This window comes from Cylas formicarius, unplaced genomic scaffold (assembly GCF_029955315.1).
Source record: "Cylas formicarius isolate icCylForm1 unplaced genomic scaffold, icCylForm1.1 PGA_scaffold_7__23_contigs__length_41026272, whole genome shotgun sequence".
NCBI lineage: Eukaryota > Metazoa > Arthropoda > Insecta > Coleoptera > Brentidae > Cylas > Cylas formicarius.
In genome coordinates, this window is record NW_026844352.1 from 39,445,671 (window position 1) to 39,466,567 (window position 20,897).

Here is a 20,897-nt window from a genome sequence, read left to right on the forward strand (position 1 = left end):
GTTCCTAAACTAAACTAATCTTACAATCAATATGTACTGTGTAATATTAACACTCAAGTGTCTCAAGAGGGAAGTTTTTGTTTGCATTTTAATAGTCGAGAAAAAGTTAAGAAAGAAAAGTGTTGTTAAAGCAGTTCCAAAGTGGGACTCGTGGTAAATAAAACAATTCAATGGCGAAGAAACTCGGTTTGAACCCTATAACTTTTTTGTTATTTTCTTTCTTAGCTCATCTCTGATAATTGAATTTTAAGTACAATTTAATAATTGAACTGAGGTGGCTTTTACTTGATGAAAATCCATTTATCAAAATAAATAAGAACTAAAAGTTCAGATTTTCACGAAATTATACATTATGACATGACAATTGTTTCGACAACACCGTGTCTTTATCAAATGTAATATTTACAAAGTACCTGCTACTATATATGCCGAAAAATGACCATAAAACCTTAATTAATATTGTTGGGAGAATTTAAGTTCAATAAAGGAGAGGTATTTAAATCTATTGGGTTGTTCGGAAAGTCATTTCGTTTTTTTGGGGAACATGAAAGACGGTTTTCGTATAATGAATAAATATTTTATTAAAATATATATTGGCCATTCTGGTCCAACACCTTTTGCCATCTTTCTGGCAGTAACATAATTCCGCTCTCATAAAAGTTTTGGCCCTTGCTGGCAAAAAACTGGTTCAGGTGGTTTTTGACATGTTCATTTGAGGTAAAGGTTTTGCCATCCAAAAAATTTTGCGGAGACCGGAACAAATAGTAGTCGAAAGGCGCCAGATCTGGAGAATATGGTGGATGTTGCAGTACGTCCCATTCAACCTGTAAAAGTTTTTGGCGAGTGACCAAACTTGTGTGAGGTCTCGCATTATCCTGGCGGAACACTACACCCTTCCTGTTGATTAATTCGGGCCTCTTCTCTTTAAGTGAATCATTCAATTTGTCCAGTTGATGACAATAGACTTCTGAATTAATCGTTGTATTGTCCGGCAAAAGCTCAAAAAAAACGATTCCTTTGACATCCCACCAAACGGTGAGCGTCACCTTTTTTTGGTGAATGTTGGCTTTTGACACGCTTTGAGCCGGTTCATCTTTTCCGCTCCATGACCTCTTGCGTTTAACATTGTTGTATACAACCCATTTTTCGTCCCCAGTAATAATCCGCTTCAAAAATGGATCATTTTCTTGACGTTTGAGGAGCGAATCACACACGTCAACGCGACGACACAAATTTCGCTCCGTAAGGACATGGGGCACCCACACATCGAGCTTCGAGGTTAAGCCCATGCCTTTCAAATGGCCATAAACAGTCGAATTCGACAAATTTAATCTCTCACCGATCTCTCGTGTGGTTATTCGCCGATTTGCATCTACTAATGCCTTTATCGCATCTTTGTCAGCTTCGACCGGCCTTCCAGACCGTGGTGCATCTTCGACATCAAAATTGCCGGATCGAAATTTTGCAAACCAGTTCTGGCACTGGCGTACTGTTAACACGCCTTCTCCATACACATTCGTCAATTTTTTTCTCGCTTGGACAGCATTTTTACCTTTTCTGAAGTTAAAAAAGTAAAATATGACGAAAATGCTGCTTATTGCTCTCCATATTTAAAAGGGCACCAACCAAAAACTACTGCGTAGAATTAATAGAACTTTTTCACACACAAGCCTTGCAATATCAGCTCTCAAGACATATACTGGTTATGCGGCTTAAGTGTGAAGTTGGTTTCGAAAAAACGTAATTAAGTCCTCTGACGGGAAAAAACGAAATGACTTTCCGAACAACCTTATAATTGTTCGTTAAGCAATACATTTGAATGTCTCATTTTGTTAACCTCCATGGCTTCCATTAAATATCAAATATCAAAATTGTCGTCAAATAAGTGTTTTTCTGTGTTTAAGTGTATAGCATAATTAGAATCTAGACTATTGTTTTTAAACGCTCTTATATGTTCGTTAATGCGTTTCTTGAAGGATCTACCTGTTTGTCCAATATAACTTAAGTTAAGTTAAATTACATAAACAATATATGCCCATTAGACCAGTGGTGTCTTATGTAACAGCCCCAGCAGTTAAATTCTCTACAAAATTAGTAAATATTTTAAAGTTCCACACAGATTTTAAACCAAAATGTGCAATAAAAAAAAATCTTTTGAATTAATCAACAAAATCCCTTCTAACGCAACACTATTGCCTTTAGATGTACAAAACTTATTTCCCAGAATTCCACCTATGGATGTGATAGATTTAGTGGATTTTACCCTAACTCGGAAACAGGTTAACCCATTGGTGAAACCAGATTTATTAGATTGCTTAATAATATCTTTAGACCAAAATTATTTTCAGTTTAATGGGCAGATTTATATCTCTAAAGAAGGTTTGATTATGGGAAACCCACTTAGTCCTTTGTTAGCCGAGATTTTTATGGATAATTTGGAAAATATCATACTAGAACATCCTTTAAGTAAAGGTTTTTATGGTGGTATAGATATGTGGACGATATCTTTGCTTGCTTTGTTGGAACGGACATACAATTGAATTCTTTTTTAAATTACATTAACTCAATACATAATCGTATAAAATTCACTATCGAGATTGAACAGGACAACTCTATTAATTTTTTAGGCTTAACTATTACGAAAGTACAAAACAAATTAGATTTTTCAATATATCATAAACCTTCACACACGGACACAGTCATACATAACAGCTCAAATCACCCTTATACACACAAAATGGCTGCATCTAACTCTTTTATACACAGACTTCTTAATACGCCACTCTCAACAGAAAATTACAACAAAGAACTAATATCATTAAACAAATTGCACTGAACAACGGCTACAATCCGTCCATTATAGATAAAATTATAAATAAAAAATAAATACAGACAACAGTAAACTCTATTTATCCGAAACCAAATACAGAACACGAACAATTTAAAGCAATTACATACATAGGAGAACCTAGCGAAAAAGTTTCAAAACATTTGTCAAAATGTGGTTTAAAAATAGCTTTCAGAACTAACAACACAATAGGAAAATATTTGAAAAACAATAAATCGAAATGTCCAAAATCCCAAAAATCAGGTGTCTACAGGTTAAAATGTGGATCTTGTCGTAAAATTTATATTGGACAAACAGGTAGATCCTTCAAGAAACGCATTAACGAACATAAAAGAGCGTTTAAAAACAGTAGTCTAGATTCTAATTATGCTACACACTTAAACACAGAAAAACACATTTTTGACGACAATTTTGATAGATTACACACAGCCACAAAAAGTAGAAAATTAATTTTATTGGAAGCCATGGAGATTAACCAAATGAGACATTCAAATGTATTGCTTAACGATCAATTAGATTTAAATACCTCTCCTATATCGAACTTAAATTCTCACAGCAACATTAATTAAGGTTTTATGGTCATTTTTCGATATATATAGTAGCAGGTAGTTTGTAAATATTACATTTGATAAAGACACGGTGTTGTCGAAACAATTGTCATGTCATAATATATAATTTCGTGAAAATCTGAACTTTTAGTTCTTATTTATTTTGATAAATGGATTTTCATCAAGTAAAAGCCTCCTAGTTCAATTAATATTTAAAATACTTGGTTGTAATAAGACATTATATGGGTTCAGTTAGATTTAACAACACGAGTTGCTGCAGAAAATTTCGGTTAAATTACCAACTTTTGTAATAAAAGCTATATATAAATGAAATGATACCGAATGAAATCCCAAGCTCAATAAATGTGTTAAATACAGAAAAAGCATTTTTTGATGGTCATTTAATGAATTTTCGCCATAGATAGGTCAAAGCATTAAATATTAACCAGCTCCATTGATCTATTTTTCCAAAGACCTGTTTTTCCGCACAAAACGAAAAAGTTCATTTTTCTCAAAAATTGCTCAAAATTTCGTATTTTATGATTGATAAAAACTACTGAAAATCAAACGAATTATTAGAATTAGATTTAAATACTTCTCCTTTATTGAACTTAAATTCTCGCAACAACATTAATTAAGGTTTCATGGTCATTTTTCGGTATATATAGTAACAGGTAGTTTGTAAATATTACATTTGATAAAGACACGGTGTTGTCGAAACACTTGTCATGTCATAATATATAATTTCGTGAAAATCTGAACTTTTAGTTCTTATTTATTTTTATAATTTAATAGTTTAAAAGTTACCGATACAATGAAGATGTGGCCACCCTGTATATCTCATCCCCTATATGCAATAACGGAATAAAATTCTTTAGAACTCAGGTCTGTGGAAGTATTTTTCATTGTTGAATGATTACAATTTATTATTACATACACATTTACAGATTTATTGTATGTTATTATTTATTCTGACTCTATTTCAGGTTCCTGGGGAAAGCGCGAACCAGCCTGGAACAATTTGAAGGGCATTTGGGGAAAGCGGAGCTTTTCAGAATAACTTAACAGCATGTAATTTTTGTGTTAGTTTTCGATTAAAAACTGAAACGACCATCAATGTGAACAAATATTTTTTTTACCAAAGAGCAATGTTATGTCTCCTTAAAAACAAGTTTGCCTATATCTAAAAATCTGGTACCTTTTCACAGGCCTAGTATTCACGAAGATCTCACGGACATATTTGTACAAAATTAATATTGCGCGGTTCATGACGTACAAAGCAGGAAATTATTGTATATAAGGGCTTAAGGGCTAGGACAAAAATGCAAACTGTAAATATGAAAAGTTCGATGCTCACTTTGTACAAACATATCCGTACCCTATTATGAAATCTGCTCTTCTGCATTATTCCAATGTTGCCAAATTAATATTGAAACAACTTCAAGATCAGAAAAAAACTGCTTATTCAACCGAAATTTTATTAACCAGCATCAATTTTTATTTTCTTGACTTTTACGCCTAAGAAATAAACTAAACTACGTATATTCACAAAATTTTCGATGTTATCAAGAATAGGTCAATTTTTGGTAAGTTTATATAATTTTCGTTACTAGTTGCGGACGTTTATAGTTACGGACAACGTAATTTAATGAAATATTTTTCATTGTACTTCTGGCTATTTAAAGTTTAAGACTAATCTAACATAGATAACATATGGTAACTGTATTGTATTGTAAGCAAAATACATCAATAATTGCATCTGCTCATTTTTAGTTTTTATATGCCAAAAATCGTTGAACTAACAAAAGCGTTAGACTGCATTATCCCTTATCAGGTGCAAAAATAATTTAGTGATCATTGAGGAAACGGATATTTTGCAATTGGTCCTTCTTTTTTATGATTCAAGGCTCTCTGGAGTGATATTAAAATTGTTCTTTTAATATTCTAGCAAATTGGTTTCGTATCTTAAATCTATTATAAAAAACTAATATCAGCGAATCTAATCTAATCTAATATTCTAGCAAATTGGTTTCGTATCTTAAATCTATTATAAGAAACTAATATCAGCGAATCAAATAAATTTCTTAAAGTAAATTTTCGAACATATTTGGCATAACAACGTGTTTAAGATAGTAGTAGCCTTGTTGTGGGGCATTGATTTTCTTTAGTTATCGGTAGATTTAACGCCAAGTGGTGAGGCCACCAATTCTACATGTATTCTGTGTTGCGCATGGCGCATGGATCAGCTAATCAGCGGTGAGGGGGAGGCGAGACGAGAAATATGCGTCGAAGTCGAATGAATGTCTTTCGGAGCTCTGTTCTTTTTTAATTGTAAAATTGAAAAAAATGTACTGTCCATTCAAAATCAGTAAGGAGGCCATAAGCTCGACGAAACAGCAAAATAAATCCAAGACAAGGAAAGAAGTGAATGAAAGTCAATAATGATTTCCACATTAAGAAGAACCGATTTTACCTTGAACTATATCACAAAATATCCCTGTCCATATAAATTCACAGTATGAAAATCCGAACGGGAACATTTTCAATAAAGCACAGAAGCAAATTGTAATCAATCGAAGGCTGAGAATAACCGTCTTCATATTTATTTAAATGTTTATCAATCTTTGCTTTCGCGGCTTAATAATTATTCAAACTTCGCAGTATTAGAACTAAGATTATCGGATATTGACTGAGGGGAAATAATGCAAGAAAAGCTCGAAATTCAATCAAAAGTTGTGCCCCTCTCGATCGGACTTCGCATTTTGCTACATAGATGCCTAATTTTTCTATAGTTTAATCGACTCCGTACGTATCCACGGTTCTTAAATTTCGAAGGTTCCCAGGTCGTCCAACTTTTGCGTGCACGCACTAACAATTCCCACATTATCATTCAGTCCTCAACACTAGGCAACCAAAAAATCACCTTTGTTACCATGAGATTTTATTGGGTCAATTGCGCTTGCGTCGAAAAAGTGGTATCAATATGGTTGTGTTTTTAAAAATTGGTTTGATTTATCAGCTGTTTTGTAGTGAATGTTGACTGGTTTCAGTGTTTTAATGAATTTTATAGCCATGTGCAGATTACCATGGGTGCAATTGCATCTGTATTACAGTGGCATTGCAAATCTTGTAATTTGATTAATCCTACGGAAAAAAGAAAATGCATTAGATGTGGAATTTTGAGGGAGACAACCCCAAAAAGGGATTGTTTAGATAATTCTGAACCCTTTGACTTCAGCAAAAGTAAAAATTGTACCGTTATTAGACGATACAAGGCTACAAATAACTCATTGTTAGATATTGATAGGTAGGTTGATAAATGTTTTTATTGTCCGTCATTTTTTAATAAATCAATAATATATTTTTTTAGTGGTTTAGAGAAAAAGAACTGCACTGCTTTAGTTAAAAATACTCTCGTCAATAGCTTAATTTTAATTAGGCAAAAAAAACTAAAAAATTTAAAATCACATTCCCTTATTCCAAAGTCACCAAGTCTGCCAGACTTATGTTGTTTGTTATTTTGTAAAGAATGCCAACTGTCTTTCAACAATTCAACTTTATTCTATTGCTTGCTGTGTGATAACCAGCTAGAAAGGATGAATGCTATTGAATCACCATGCAAGTTGTGCTCTGTAACTCCAAAATACAGAAACTACGAAATATTAAATTATGAAAGGTGCAAATGTCAGAACAAACCAATAAATCTAGTTTCACTATCGAACATAAAAAGTTTAAGTTGTTCAGTAGCCCAAGACAATAACTGTGATAAACCCATAGACGGTGTTCAACCAACTAACGTAAGAACTACAGCAAGTGGAATCCATAGTGATTCTTCTGGGAGCAGTTTCTGGACATCTAAAAGTACTGTACCCTCTTCTACATGGACATGTAAAAGATGTACACTATTGAATAGTGCTAGTTCTTCTATTTGTGAGGCCTGCGAAGCACATTATTTACCTGATTTGAACAGTAATATTAGCCCAAGTGTAATTATTAAGGTGAGTTAATTATTCCCCCATATACTAGAGGATGTAAGGATAAAATCCCCGTGAATTGTAATATATTGTTAAAAAAGGTTATTCTTTTTTTTTCGCAGCTTTAATTTTTATTAATTTATAAAAACACAGACTTTTAGGATCCCCTCAGGGTGGGAATTTATATATCTTGAATGTTATGTGCATTGTACCAAATATTTTGTTACACCATAAATAATTTGTTTTACAACATTGTTATTACTAAATATTTTAACAATTACAGGTGGACAATTGGGCAGATAATGAAGCTCTCCGAAATCCTACACAAAAACCTTTTTACCGAAGATCTTTCTCGGAACTGCCAGCGTCACCAAATCGCTTACCTAATTTGAATCGTCGAAGTTTAGATAGCGAAATTTTGCAGTTAAATATACCGAAATCAAGTAATTCGATGACTAACATACAATCATCAAGAACCAACTTCGGGCCTCTTAATGTTCCACTAAGAAGTAGAAATTTCAATCGAAGCACAAGTGATATTAGTGACGCCAGTGTAAATAGTACTGTGTATACGTATATAGGCATTACGGAACCCGAAAAGGAAAAACTACATTTTTATGAAAACCATAGTATCGTCAACGCTCACAAGAGAGCAAATGAATTTAGTCCTGAACAGCACGAGAAAATGTAAGTTTTTGTTTCGTTAGGAATTTTATTTTGATGGTTTGATTATTTTTTTTAAACGCACCTCTAGTGTTTTATCAATTACCTTTGCCCTTAAAATTATCGCCGTCTAATCTGTATTTCAACTTTTGGTAGTCTTACAATACTACAAAAGAACAATCCCTTACCCACATCGTGGACAATAAATGAAAGGAGGTGGATTTGCAGACAGTGTTCATTTGCCTACAATGATTTAATTGCGGATAGATGTGACATATGCAAAAGTTTTAGATCACCCCCATCTTTAAATCAACCTTCGACTATCACAGTGACCGAAGAGAGGACAAGCAGTGGTCCTTCTCCTATGTGAGTAATTCTATGTTATGAGGTTTGTGTAATTCACCTTCCTTTTGTTTTGGTTAGTTTTTCAGAACCATTTTTTAATAATAAATATTATATTTTAAAAGGGAAAAGTAGTCCCATAATTTCAGCGGATTTCTTATAAAAAATAATTTCAGACCATTGACGAAGACAAATAAAATTGTTTAAGTTATTTTTGGCACCTTTACTGTAAAAAGATTTTTTTATGTAAACGGAATTTTTGGCAATAAATATTTTCTTTTTATGATAACAAAATAGCAATATACTTCAACAAATTTAAAAAGTTTACAAAATTTCCTTTTATACCATTTTTTAGAATTTAAATTATAGCTATAAAGATTTGTTTTTTATTCTAGTCGCTAACCCACATTTATATCAACTATTTTGCATATCTAAATAATGTTATCAAAGAGATTATCTTAATTGTCATGCGTTTTAGTAGTTTATTTTACCTTATAACGTGGAATTAATGAATAGCAAATAACCATTTATATGTATGGCCACCATGACCTTTTACGCGTAAGTTGTAGTGCCAGACTCTGTTAGGAAAGGCAAACTAGGACTGATAACAATATTTCTAATAAATCTTTTAGTCCAGCGAACTGGATAGACTCCAACGATTTACAAGTTCCCATAGCCACTCTGGACCAAGACCTTGAAGATGATTTTCAGCTATTTCCAGGTAAGTATTTATCATTTAACCGGAATACCCTATAGACATGTTTTCTTCACTTAGCCAGTGATCTACTTTCCACTACATGAAGATGTATTTTAAGGGGTGGATATTTATAAGATTGCAAAATAAACTTTTAGGTATTGAATCGTCGCCTGGTTCGTCAGATGAACAAAAATGGACCTGCAAAAAGTGCACTTTGGTAAACCGTGGTTGTGCGTTAGTCTGTGAGGCGTGTTATGGTTCCAAATTAAAGTCCCTGACAATAAACCATGATATGACCTTAAAGAAAGGCGAATTTTGGACATGTTCCAAGTGCACTTTAAAAAATCCACTCACGTCCACTTCTTGTAAAGTTTGTAAGACCGAAAATTCGTTTGACAGAGAAAGATCTGGTCAGTCAAGGAGTCCATCGCCCTTGCACGGATCAAGACAATTAAATAAAAATGGAAAAGCCGGTAACGTGAAACCATTGCCCGTTAAGGGCAAAATTAACTTGCACACCGATATGGATTTAGGTATGTATCCTGATAAATTAGTCCATAAATACTAGACATAACTTTAAGGTTGTGTTCCCAATACATCCCGACAATGCCAAGTGTGGACATGCATGATTTGTACCTTTGAAAATACCAAATCTCAAGTTATCTGTGATATGTGTCAAAAACTACGTATTGATGCTAGTTCGGTGCCACCAGAAGATCCTCCCAGGCTCAGCCAGGAGGAGCTTAGTAACAAACATTGGAACTATATTGTTAGGTAAAACATCCCGTTTTCTATAGTTAGTAAAACTAAATTGAATGAACGGCATGGCAATCCTCAGGTATTGTAAGTTGAAGAAACAGAGTTACATAGATGATGATTTTCCACCCATGCAGTCCAGTTTATACTACAATCCATCAGAAGTTAAAGAAGGGCATACAGTTAAGTGGAGGAGATTAAGGGACATCATAGTGGAAGAGAACAAAGACTTACCCTGGGCTGTGTTTCGAACCCCACAACCGTCAGATATATCACAAGGTATTTCGTGGTGATTTATTTCAAAGTATTATCTATTTATTCCTTATATTTTAGGCGTATTGGGAAACTGTTGGTTACTGAGTGCCTTAGCTGTATTGTCAGAAAGGGAGGAGCTTTTAAGAGCCATCTTAATCACCAGGAGTCATTGTCCTCAAGGCGCTTACCAAGTGAGGTTGTGTAAGGATGGAGTATGGACGACTGTTTTGGTAGACGATTACTTTCCCTGCGATAAAAGGGGCCACTTGCTATATTCCCAGGTGATTTCCTTTTAATTGACGTGACCGATTCGTTGCAACTGTATAATATTCTTAAGGCGAAAAGGAAACAGCTCTGGGTACCGCTAATAGAGAAGGCTGTAGCTAAAATCCATGGCTGTTACGAAGCACTCGTTTCCGGTAGATCGTTAGAGGGTTTGGCAACGTTAACAGGGGCCCCCTGCGAATCTATACCCTTGCAAGTGTCATCGTTTCCGTCAAATGAAGAAGAATTGGATACGGACCTTATTTGGGCTCAGTGATTACTATAAAATATAGATAGAGAATCCCCCAATTTATCTATTTGCTTTCAGGTTGCTTTCTTCACGTCAAGCGATGTTCTTAATGGGAGCCTCTTGCGGTGGCGGCAACATGAAAGTGGACGAAGTGGAATATAACACAAAAGGGTTAAGGCCAAGGCACGCGTATTCGTTGTTGGACGTGCGCGATTTCGAAGGTTACAGGTTGCTTAAACTGAGAAATCCATGGGGTAAATTGCGTTTTTAACCTATAAATATCTATTTAAAATATCTCTTATATTTTAAGGCCATTTCGTCTGGAAAGGTGACTGGTCGGATAACTCTACGGTCTGGATGAGACATTTACGCGACGAACTAATGCCAGACGGGCCTCAAGACGGAACCTTTTGGATATCGTTTAACGACGTCCTAAAATATTTTGACTGCATCGACATTTGCAAAGTCAGAAGCGGTTGGAACGAAGTGAGACTGAATGGAATTTTGCCGCCCGTGGCCAGTCAGAAACATCTCTCTTGCATATTGTTGACCGTTTTGGAGCCTACCGAGGTTGATTTCACTCTCTTTCAGGTCAATCCGTTTTTTTATATTCATCAACAGTTACACAATTTCTACAATTTTGAAAATATTCGCAATAACTGTAACAATACTACCCAGCGGAGATAATGGTTAAACGAAAATCAATATGGTATAAAAAACAATTATGTAAATATAAAGTAATATACATATAAGTAGCCAAAAAGAATGCGTCAAGTACGCAGCCAAAATATACAATGAATTCTAAAATAGAAAATAAATATGAATATTATAGTCAATATAATATTGTAACATAAATGTTATCATATTTTATATTATAAATTATTATTAAAATATACCGCTATAATGGAGACTATTGGGATCACTGTGAGAGGAGAAAAATACATCTAAAATCTAATCGTATAAAGAAAACCTCTTATAATGGGTCATTATTTGCTCCGAATCCAGAGAAGAGAAGAATTTTTCTCTGAATGGCATCCGTCCGTTTTATATGCACTTCATAGTTGGGACACAAAATGATAGCACCATATTCCGAAACTGATCGAGTATGTGAAACATAAAGGAAGACAATTCAATCTGAATGATAAAAATATTTTGACATTCTCATAAAGAATCCCAACACTTGGTTTGCCCTACTGATCTATAGTGATCTGTGAACCCAAGCATCCTGTGCAGACATATACCAAGATCCTTCACAGTTTCAACCTTACCTAGATTAGCCACTCCGATATTAATGCACTCCTATTTAATTATTGTAGACATATCGGTTGGCCACGAAGGATCTCCCCTCCATAAAGTCATGCTGTGAAAAATAACATTTTTAAAAGCCCTTTCCAGAATTGGTAAAACTATTTTCTTCTTTTGGTTTATGGGAGACTCCACCAAATGTGATAGCCTAAAGAACCTGGAGAAGACAGCATAACAAAAACAGATTTGACACTAGAAACTGGACCGTTTCCTAAAGAACTAAAGGCAGCAAAAATAACGCCAGTACATAAAAAAGCCTCGCCGAAGGATCTTTGTAGTAAAATTTATAGAGAACCAACGCAAGTTTGACAAATGTGAATATGGTTTCCAAAGAAACATCAGTACCTGAGGAGCCTCAGCAGACCTACTAGAGCAAAAAAACATTCGACGTAATCGATACCGATATAATGCTTCATAAGTTTTAAAAAATGAATTTCAGAAGTGTTGCGTGAAAACGTCTATACACACACTCCAAAGACCTCAAACGCTGCACACAAATAAACAAATCAAAAAGTAAAAAAAGGGCGCTTGCTGCTCTGCAGTATATACTGTATATAAGTTATCTATAAATACAAATAAAATGGTCTATATAATCATCAAACAAAAAAATAAAAAACTTGTTCCTGTTAAATTGTACAAAATTATAAATACTTAGGACTAATCTTAACAAATAAACTTGAGTGGGACATACATGTGAATCAAATCATGAAAAAAAATGCTCTTACGGTTGGTGTAATAAAACGGTGTACAGACAATTTAAGCAAAAAATCTAAATTTTTACTTTATAGTAGTTTCATTACACCTTACATAAGGTACTTAATTTCATGCTGGGGAACTCAAAACAAAGCAGTAAAAACCATGTTTAAAATAAACAGTGTATGAAACAACAAAAACATGGAACATAAAAAAATAGTGACTTGTGAAAAAGCAAGATATTCCACAAAGAATGAACGGTAAAAAAATAACTGAGATAAAAAGCAATTGAAACAAATACATAGTCATAATACACGTAAGACTTTAGAACTCATTTTTTAAAAACTTGAAAGTACAAAGATCGCCATTATATAGCTGTATTCAGACTTGTAACACTGTACCAAAAGAGAATTGAGGAAGCAAAAACAACAAAACAATTTTGTCAGAAATTAAAAGTATATTTGCATATTTCTACGTAAATTTAAAAAGACTTACATAAAATACAGTGTGTAGCACTGTTTTGGAGTCAGTTGTAAATAAATAAATAAAAAAAGATTCATTTATTTATTGCAGAAAGGCCAAAGGAAGTCTGAAAAATCTCAGAGGTCTCAGTTAGATTTGTGTGTGGTTCTTTTCAAAGCCCGGTCGGGAACTACCATAGGAAATCTAGTAGAACACAGCAAACGTCAAGTTAGAGGTTTCGTGGGGTGCTGTAAAATGCTGGAACCTGGAGAATATGTTGTGGTACCGCTCGCTTTCAATCACTGGCACACTGGGTTGGACGAAGTTACCGCATACCCAAAGTGAGGCAAACAATCCCGTCCGGTTTTTACCATTTGCCAGCATAATTTCTATTTTAGATACGTCTTGGCTATTCACAGTTCAAAGAAAGTTTTAGCCGAGCACATCACGCCTCCAAATTATATTTTGGCAGACTCCATTATATCGTTAACGTTAGCGAGAGGCCAAAGACACGAGGGCAGAGAAGGTATGACGGCGTATTACTTGACAAAAGGTTGGGCGGGTCTGGTGGTCATGGTCGAGAATCGGCACGAAAACAAGTGGATACACGTCAAATGCGATTGTCAGGAGAGCTACAACGTCGTGTCGACCCGCGGAACTTTGAAAACAGTAGACTCGGTGCCACCTCTAACTCGCCAAGTGCGTGCAACTTTATTTTTCGTTAACTTTCGTTAAAGCGTTTGATTTACTTGTAGGTCATAATTGTTTTGACGCAACTCGAGGGTAGTGGCGGTTTTTCTATAGCACATAGGCTAACTCATAGACTTGCAAATTCTCACACTTTGCATGATTGGGGCCCACAGGGAGTTTGCCACGTTCCTGAATTGGATCACCAGACTACCGGGTTGCATTCACCTCGATTATTCTGAGGTAAGTGTTAATACCTGGAAAATTGACTACCAAAGAAAGATATATATATATATATATATATATATATATATATATATATATATATATATATATATATATATATATATATATATATATATATATACTTAAGAAATGGTTCTTGGGTTTTTTTGGTCCTTTTTTAGTGAAATTAAAGTTCCCGTTACTTGTGAAACATTTTACTTTTTGTGACGTTTCGGCCATCAAGACCTTCTGCAGACATTTAACTTTAACCTACAAAAATGTATTTTTAAATAAAATTATTTATAGCATTGTTTTCCTGGTCATAATTAAAACATAGATAAAAAATTGTATAGGAGTCAGCAAAATGGATTGAAATGATTAAAAATTACTAGTGCAAGTCAATAGAACATACAAAGTGATTAAAAATAGTATAAAAATAGATGCACAACAATAAAACATACATAATTTTTTATATTACGATTACATACCTTAAGCCAAAAATCAACGGTTCACTATATAGTTGTTTGGTAATTTACAGTTTTACATCATTCACAACAGACATATCGAATATGTAAATCGACAAGGCACATTGGTAAGACGAACCAAAACAATAATGCGAAGCACGGATGTACGTTTCTTCACGGTAGGACAACGGAGTTTTTTTTTAAGCGTTTTTTTTTTTGTGGTTTGTGTGAGATTCACGGGTTAATTTATATCTTTATTTAATTAAGTTGTGATAAATTTTGCTGAGATTTTTTGTGTCAGTCTTACAATTTATGGCGTTTGGATTTTTTTTGGATCTCAATCATTTCATAAAATTCCCGTCTTTTTGTGTGGCTTTCTGAGCGTAAAATTTTCACACTTTGAAAGTCAAACGAGTGCTGATTCTCCCTGGCATGGCTCGCAAGAGCAGTGTTATTTTTTTTGTCATATTTGTGGCCGTTTAAGCGACTTTTTAAGTATTGACTAGTTTGTCCGAAGTAGACACCGTTACAATTTTGGCATGGTATTTGATACACAACGTGGCTTTTTTTTCTCGTCAGGGATTTTTTATTTTAATTTACTCAAGTTTTGTTCTAATAGATTATAACCTTTGTGTGCCACAGTAATGTCGTGTTGTTTGAACACATTGCAAAAATTTTCCGATAGCCCTGGAACGTACCGTAATGGGAGATATTGTTTTTGGATATTTTTCTTTTCGGATTTGTTACCAGCATTTTGATTGTAAAATTTATGTATCCGTTTATTGAAAATTTTATTTATTAATACATCCGGATAACAGTTTAATTTTAGGGCTTGTTTTGCTTTTTTAATAGCTTGCTGTCTGTACTCAGGATCGGACAGTTTAATTATTACGGATTTTTTTTGGGTGATGGGATGTTGGGAGTTGAAGCTTACGTACCTAGATGACTAGTGTACCATTTGGTTTTGATCTGGTCTTTGCTGTGGTATAGAGTCAGGTCTAGAAAGTTATTCGATATGTCTGTTGTGAATGTTGTAAAACTGTAAATTACCAAACAACTATACAGTGAACCGTTGATTTTTGGCTTAAGGTATGCAATCGTAATATAAAAAATCATGTATGTTTTATTGTTGTGCATCTATTTTTATACTATTTTTAATCACTTTGTATGTTCTATTGACTTGCACTAGTAATTTTTAATCATTTCAATCCGTTTTGCTGACTCCTATACACCTTTTTATCTATGTTTTAATTATGACCAGGAAAACAATGCTATAAATAATTTTATTTAAAAATACATTTTTGGAGGTTAAAATTAAATGTCTGAAGAAGGTCTTGATGGCCGAAACGTCACAAAAAATAAAATGTTTCACAAGTAACGGAAACTTACAAACGATATATATATATATATATATATATATATATATATATATATATATATATATATACTGTTTGATTTTTTTCTCTTAATTTTAGGGGGTTAATAACACAGTATTTGTATCTTCTTAAGGAGTTTTAGCGTTTAGTTTCAATGCACTGATAGTGTAATTTGAGTATTATGTTGAATTTGATACCTTGGTTTTGTCTGTTTTGTTTGTTGTTAAATGATTTATTAGGCTTTGGCAAAATTATAGAATAAATTTTGGGAAATTATTGTTTACTGGATTATTTCGTCGGGAAACAACGTTTGGGTAATATTTTAAACAATTATTTGTAAAACCAGGTAGGGCTATCGTTAGAAAGCAACGTGTGTTTGGAATTTTGCTGTTAATTTCCTGAATGAATGAATTGCATGATAGGTTGATAATTTATTTTTAATTTGTTTTAATTTTGTTCTCTGGATTAAAGACAAACATGTATTTGATCATGTTTTTTGTACTAAATTTTAAAGAGATACCATCGGTTCTTAGATACTACATATTATAATTATTAGAAATTCGAATGTGATAGTTAATGTAAATGCAATTTTAAATTGTTTCAAGGGCTAGTTTCGAATATTAAATTGAATTATTTTTTTAAGAACTTGTTGAGTTGGCAGATTTATATCCACAGTGTGAATTATTTGTTCATGAACCTGTTCATTTATTTTCATCAGTCACATGTTTTGTCTGAATTTTATAAAATAGTTCAAACCGATTGAAACGCCTATTGAAGTAATATTTTAGTTCCACCATCGCCATCAAGGTCTAGGCGCTCTAGATTGATTTGAAATTTGGTACTGGACTGTAAAAAGTAATACATTTTTTAACTTGGTAGGGGAGCAACTTTCCTTTTTTACATATTGTATATGCTCGGGTTTCTTTAAAAATCGGTGAGGTTCATGAACACATAGTAATACTTTTTTTACTTGAATCTCCACAAATTGTTAATTTAAATTATACATATATTAAAATATGTTAAATGTGACATTACACATTATTATGCACTCCAATTATTTTTAAAAAATACTTGTTTTAATGGGCCTATACTTTACAAACTTTTGTGATAGCAGAAATACAGATTTTCGTTTATAATACTGTCTTTTCGTTAAAGTTTCGCAGCGCAAACTTTTGTGAAAACTAAAACTAACAAAATAGCAAAATTTAATTTCCTTCTGACAACTTATGTTGAAGCGCATACTTAAAAAAACATTTCATTTTGAAAATATATGTGTACAACTTATTTTTCCCAATTGCCCTTTCCCTACATATCAAACTATAATTTTCAAAAAAATATATTTTACGGTAGTATAAGGATTTAGTTAGAAGGGAGGTTGTACCAGCAGTAGGTGATTCTCTTGATTGATTTTTGTAATTAAATGCTTTGTTATTGCTAATTGTTTTACTTTCTTCATCACAAACATCTTATAATTAACCAGTGGTTGATCAGGTCTGAACAGGTAAATCATTCATTATGTTACTTTAGTTTCCATGTTTCCATCTCTTTTTTTTCAGATATCTGCCTATTTGTTGTTATGAAATAAATACAAGAATCTTATAAAGATATGCGATATATGACCTTCAATTCTTAAAGCTTAATTCACTTAATTACAAAACGTTTTAAAAATAATATTAAGTTTTACATTTATTTAGAATTTCACCTGAATTATCTTAGCTTCTGGTGCTATTACCCTAACATAATATTTTATTTACTGTACACACTATAAAAATATCTGCTGCCTCCCTCTGTATCAATTGTGTGACACACACAAGTTGTTCTGTTCAAAGTAATCAATGGCTTTTTAAATTGATGCATGTTTGTGTAATTTTGTATAGCATTGTCTTATTAAATTTTTGTACTGTTGTTATATAAAAGCATATTCACAAAATCTAGGGTTTTCTTGCCCAATGTAAAGCTTATGTTTAGACTGTGTCTAATTTTTGTGGTCTTATATTGTAAATTAATAAAGTAAGCTTTGACATAAATTGATATTATTTTTTTAAAATCAATTTTCAATATATTACGCAGATTATTATCATTGTTATTATTTGGTGATTAAATAAAAAAAGCATTCAACTGTTGGGATTAATTTTAAATCATTCTTATTTGATGAAATGAATTTTCCTTAATTTTATATTTAAATCTTAAAACTAAACTTATGAAATATGAAAAAGTTAAAGTTTTAGTTATTTGTTATTATCACTACTTTGGAAAAATATAACATCATCAGCAGCTACAGCAGTGGTTGCTTTTGGTGTTCCATCTCCATCGCGTATCTCTCCATAGGTGATTCGTCCAGACACATAGACTCTTTGTCCTTTTTTTAAGTAATTTAGAACTGATTCTCTTATACCTAGAATGAATGATATATATTCAAATTTGTTGGGCTTCGTTTCTTTGCAATTATCACCAGAGATTTCTAATACATTAATTTATAAAATATTATAATTCAATGACTAACCTGGTTTAAAGCACACAATTCTATGCCATTCAGTCCTTTGCAGAAATTCGCCAGATTCATAACGGTAATTTGTATGAGTAGCTAATGAAAACACAGCAACAGGGTGCTCATCATTACCTTTTCTCTGTGGATCTGCACCGACCCTACCCAAAAGTTGCACATTATTTATAGCTACAAAAATACATTAAGATATTGAATTAATCGACAAAATTTGTCATAATTACTTTTTTCTAATCTTGGAGGTTCCTGTTGAATGTTGCCAGTTGCCATGTGCCGTGTAAAAATTTGAACATTTTTGGCGAATTTTGTAGTCACTGACGTATTTAAAATTCTCGTTACCAACATTATACTTAATTAAATATTTTAAAATATAACAGAGCAAAGCCGAATCGCTAGGTCCGATAATATTGAAAATAAGGTTAGTTTCATAGATAATGGAGCTTGGTTATTTTTGATGTAGCACAGTACAAATTTGGAAGGAGCGGTGTCAATACAGTTTGTCGGAGATGTGAATTGCAAAGAGCTAGAGAACGCAGAAATTTAAAAAAACAGACTGAAATAAAGGCTTCATTCTACCTGCAAAAATTATTTGGTCAATGTATTACTAATATTTAGTATAAGTGTCATTACGATGGTTCTTTTGACGCCGCCGTATATGTCTATGTGGGATAGATTTTGCACTGCCGATAGAAGAGACAATATAGCTTTTAAAGATATAGTGGCGCTGCTCATGCTGATAATACAGGAACTTATGAAGCAACTATGAAACTAATTTAACAAATTTTGAAAAATTCCATTCAACATGTAGATGCGCGAGATTTAAAATTTCGTTTTTGACCAATGTCCTTGCGACATTCAGCAAACCAACATGACCGATCAGGGATCGTCAATAAGTTTGGAAGCGGCATTTTGAAGCCAGTATATTATCAAAATATCTCGTTAAATATTCTGGGAAAACGAGTTTAAGTTTATTAAGAAAATGGCGCAAAGTGCAGGTTAGTGGGTAAAAAGGACTGTCCTGCGCGGAAAATAATTACGTAGTAGGGCTACTATTTTATCTAATAGGATTGCGCTGGCTTTAAGACGATTATCAGATATACGAAGTGCGAAGATAATTTTCGGAGTTGTAAGGTCTACTTTTGCGGTTTGTCATGTTTTCTTTGGGTACAATTTCACACAAAATCATCATTTTTTAAGGAACCACAGGAATCATGCTAAGTGTAGACAGAAAAACACGTTTTTCTAAGATAACATGCCATCGGCACCCTTTTATCATCCTAGCGACGTGCCGTCGCGTCATTCACACAGAACGATACCGTCGGCGTCCTTTATCGTCGACTCAACCCCGTGTTCCAATATTGTAAACACTATTAGTTTTATATTACTTTTAGAGGCCCACGGAAGGATAAAGTTAGGCTTGGGTCATTCAGTTATTAAAAAGCTTTGAATGTAACAGTACAACTCTTCGCCCTGCATGTAATGTTTAGATCGAACTATTAAATGTATTAAAGACAAGTAGTATTTATTTCATAAAGACTACACATAGTAGCGCGAAGCAGCTTTGTATTTCAAAAAGAAGCTGCTTCGCGTATAAAGCGTTTTCACGTATCGCCGAATTTCAAAGTCACGACAAACTTTAGCGATAACGATTTCCAATGATATTTTTCAAATATTTCGCGCGCCCTTGATGATAGACGAAACCTGAAACTCTCCATACAGTTTATGATATTGTTTAAAGCAAGTTATCCCTTGTTTGCTAGTTTTTCATTTATGGCTAATAATTTACCCGCGAAAATGGCAATTTTCAGGATCTTTAACATCTTTTACCCATTACCGATACACCCACATAATTGAAAAACTGCCAGAAGTAGAGGTTCTGGTTATCCCATATTTCCTGGTCCAAGAATTTTTCTAATAGAGTAAATGGTTTTCGAGAAAATAATTTTTTTCTTAAACAATGCAGTACGAATAACGTCATGGCGTCTAGATTGAGTGCGAGATATAGCGACTGTCATGTAGACTTTTTCAAGTATCTCGAGAAGCATGTATGTTAGTCGAAAACCGTAAATACAAAAATCATAGCTCTTGATGAGGCCTATAAGACTGTTGACCGATTAGCCATATTGATTACAAATGTCTTTTAGATTTTTGTTCATAACTAAAACACCCTGTACATAATCGAAAAAAATGCATGAATCAAAAGTTGAACCCTGCAGACGTTTCGCCAAAATCTCACTTGGCGAAACGTCTGCAGGGTTCAACTTTTGATTCATGCATTTTTTTCGATTATGTACAGGGTGTTTTAGTTATGAACAAAAATATAAAAGACATTTGACAATTTTAAGTGGATAGCTTCAACACTTATGTCTTATGTCTACAAAACAATCGAAAAAAATAAGATGGATGCCGTCTACAGAGAACGGACAGCCATTTTTACATATCTTATGCAAAAAAAAAGCAAAATTTGGAGGCTTTCGAAAAATTCGATTTCATCGATTTTTCGAAAGTAACACGCTGAATTCAAAACAAACATCAATTACATTAAATTAACTAAAATAGATCTTTGCAAAAAAAAAGGACAAATT

General features: G+C 33.3%; 3 protein-coding genes across 4 annotated transcripts in view; 2 read left to right on the forward strand and 1 right to left on the reverse strand.

Moving 5' to 3' along the window:
• LOC132705414 (prothoracicostatic peptides) overlaps nucleotides 1–5,155 on the forward strand; it is a 42,458-nt gene extending 37,303 nt beyond the window's left edge. For both annotated transcript variants that reach the window (XM_060675992.1, XM_060675991.1), the window contains one exon: nucleotides 4,383–5,155. In XM_060675992.1, the coding sequence (XP_060531975.1) occupies nucleotides 4,383–4,456 (74 nt within the window). In that variant the 3' untranslated portion in view covers nucleotides 4,457–5,155. The remainder of the gene's footprint in view (nucleotides 1–4,382) is intronic.
• Nucleotides 5,156–6,381: 1,226 nt separating this feature from the next.
• Nucleotides 6,382–16,945, forward strand: LOC132704755 (calpain-D-like). The gene is made up of 16 exons (XM_060674974.1): nucleotides 6,382–6,703; nucleotides 6,767–7,394; nucleotides 7,654–8,057; nucleotides 8,190–8,399; nucleotides 9,008–9,096; nucleotides 9,228–9,605; nucleotides 9,654–9,846; nucleotides 9,911–10,107; nucleotides 10,162–10,364; nucleotides 10,421–10,620; nucleotides 10,676–10,851; nucleotides 10,908–11,188; nucleotides 13,169–13,398; nucleotides 13,456–13,756; nucleotides 13,813–13,987; nucleotides 15,909–16,945. The coding sequence occupies exons 1-15, from the start codon at nucleotides 6,483–6,485 to the stop codon at nucleotides 13,984–13,986; spliced, it is 3,885 nt and encodes a 1,294-aa protein (XP_060530957.1). The 5' UTR covers nucleotides 6,382–6,482; the 3' UTR covers nucleotide 13,987; nucleotides 15,909–16,945.
• Nucleotides 15,936–19,050, reverse strand: LOC132704756 (single-stranded DNA-binding protein, mitochondrial). The gene is made up of 4 exons (XM_060674975.1): nucleotides 18,943–19,050; nucleotides 18,537–18,888; nucleotides 18,313–18,483; nucleotides 15,936–18,204 (listed from the first exon to the last, which is right to left on the reverse strand). The coding sequence occupies exons 2-4, from the start codon at nucleotides 18,655–18,657 to the stop codon at nucleotides 18,038–18,040; spliced, it is 459 nt and encodes a 152-aa protein (XP_060530958.1). The 5' UTR covers nucleotides 18,658–18,888; nucleotides 18,943–19,050; the 3' UTR covers nucleotides 15,936–18,037.
• Nucleotides 19,051–20,897: the final 1,847 nt, after the last annotated feature.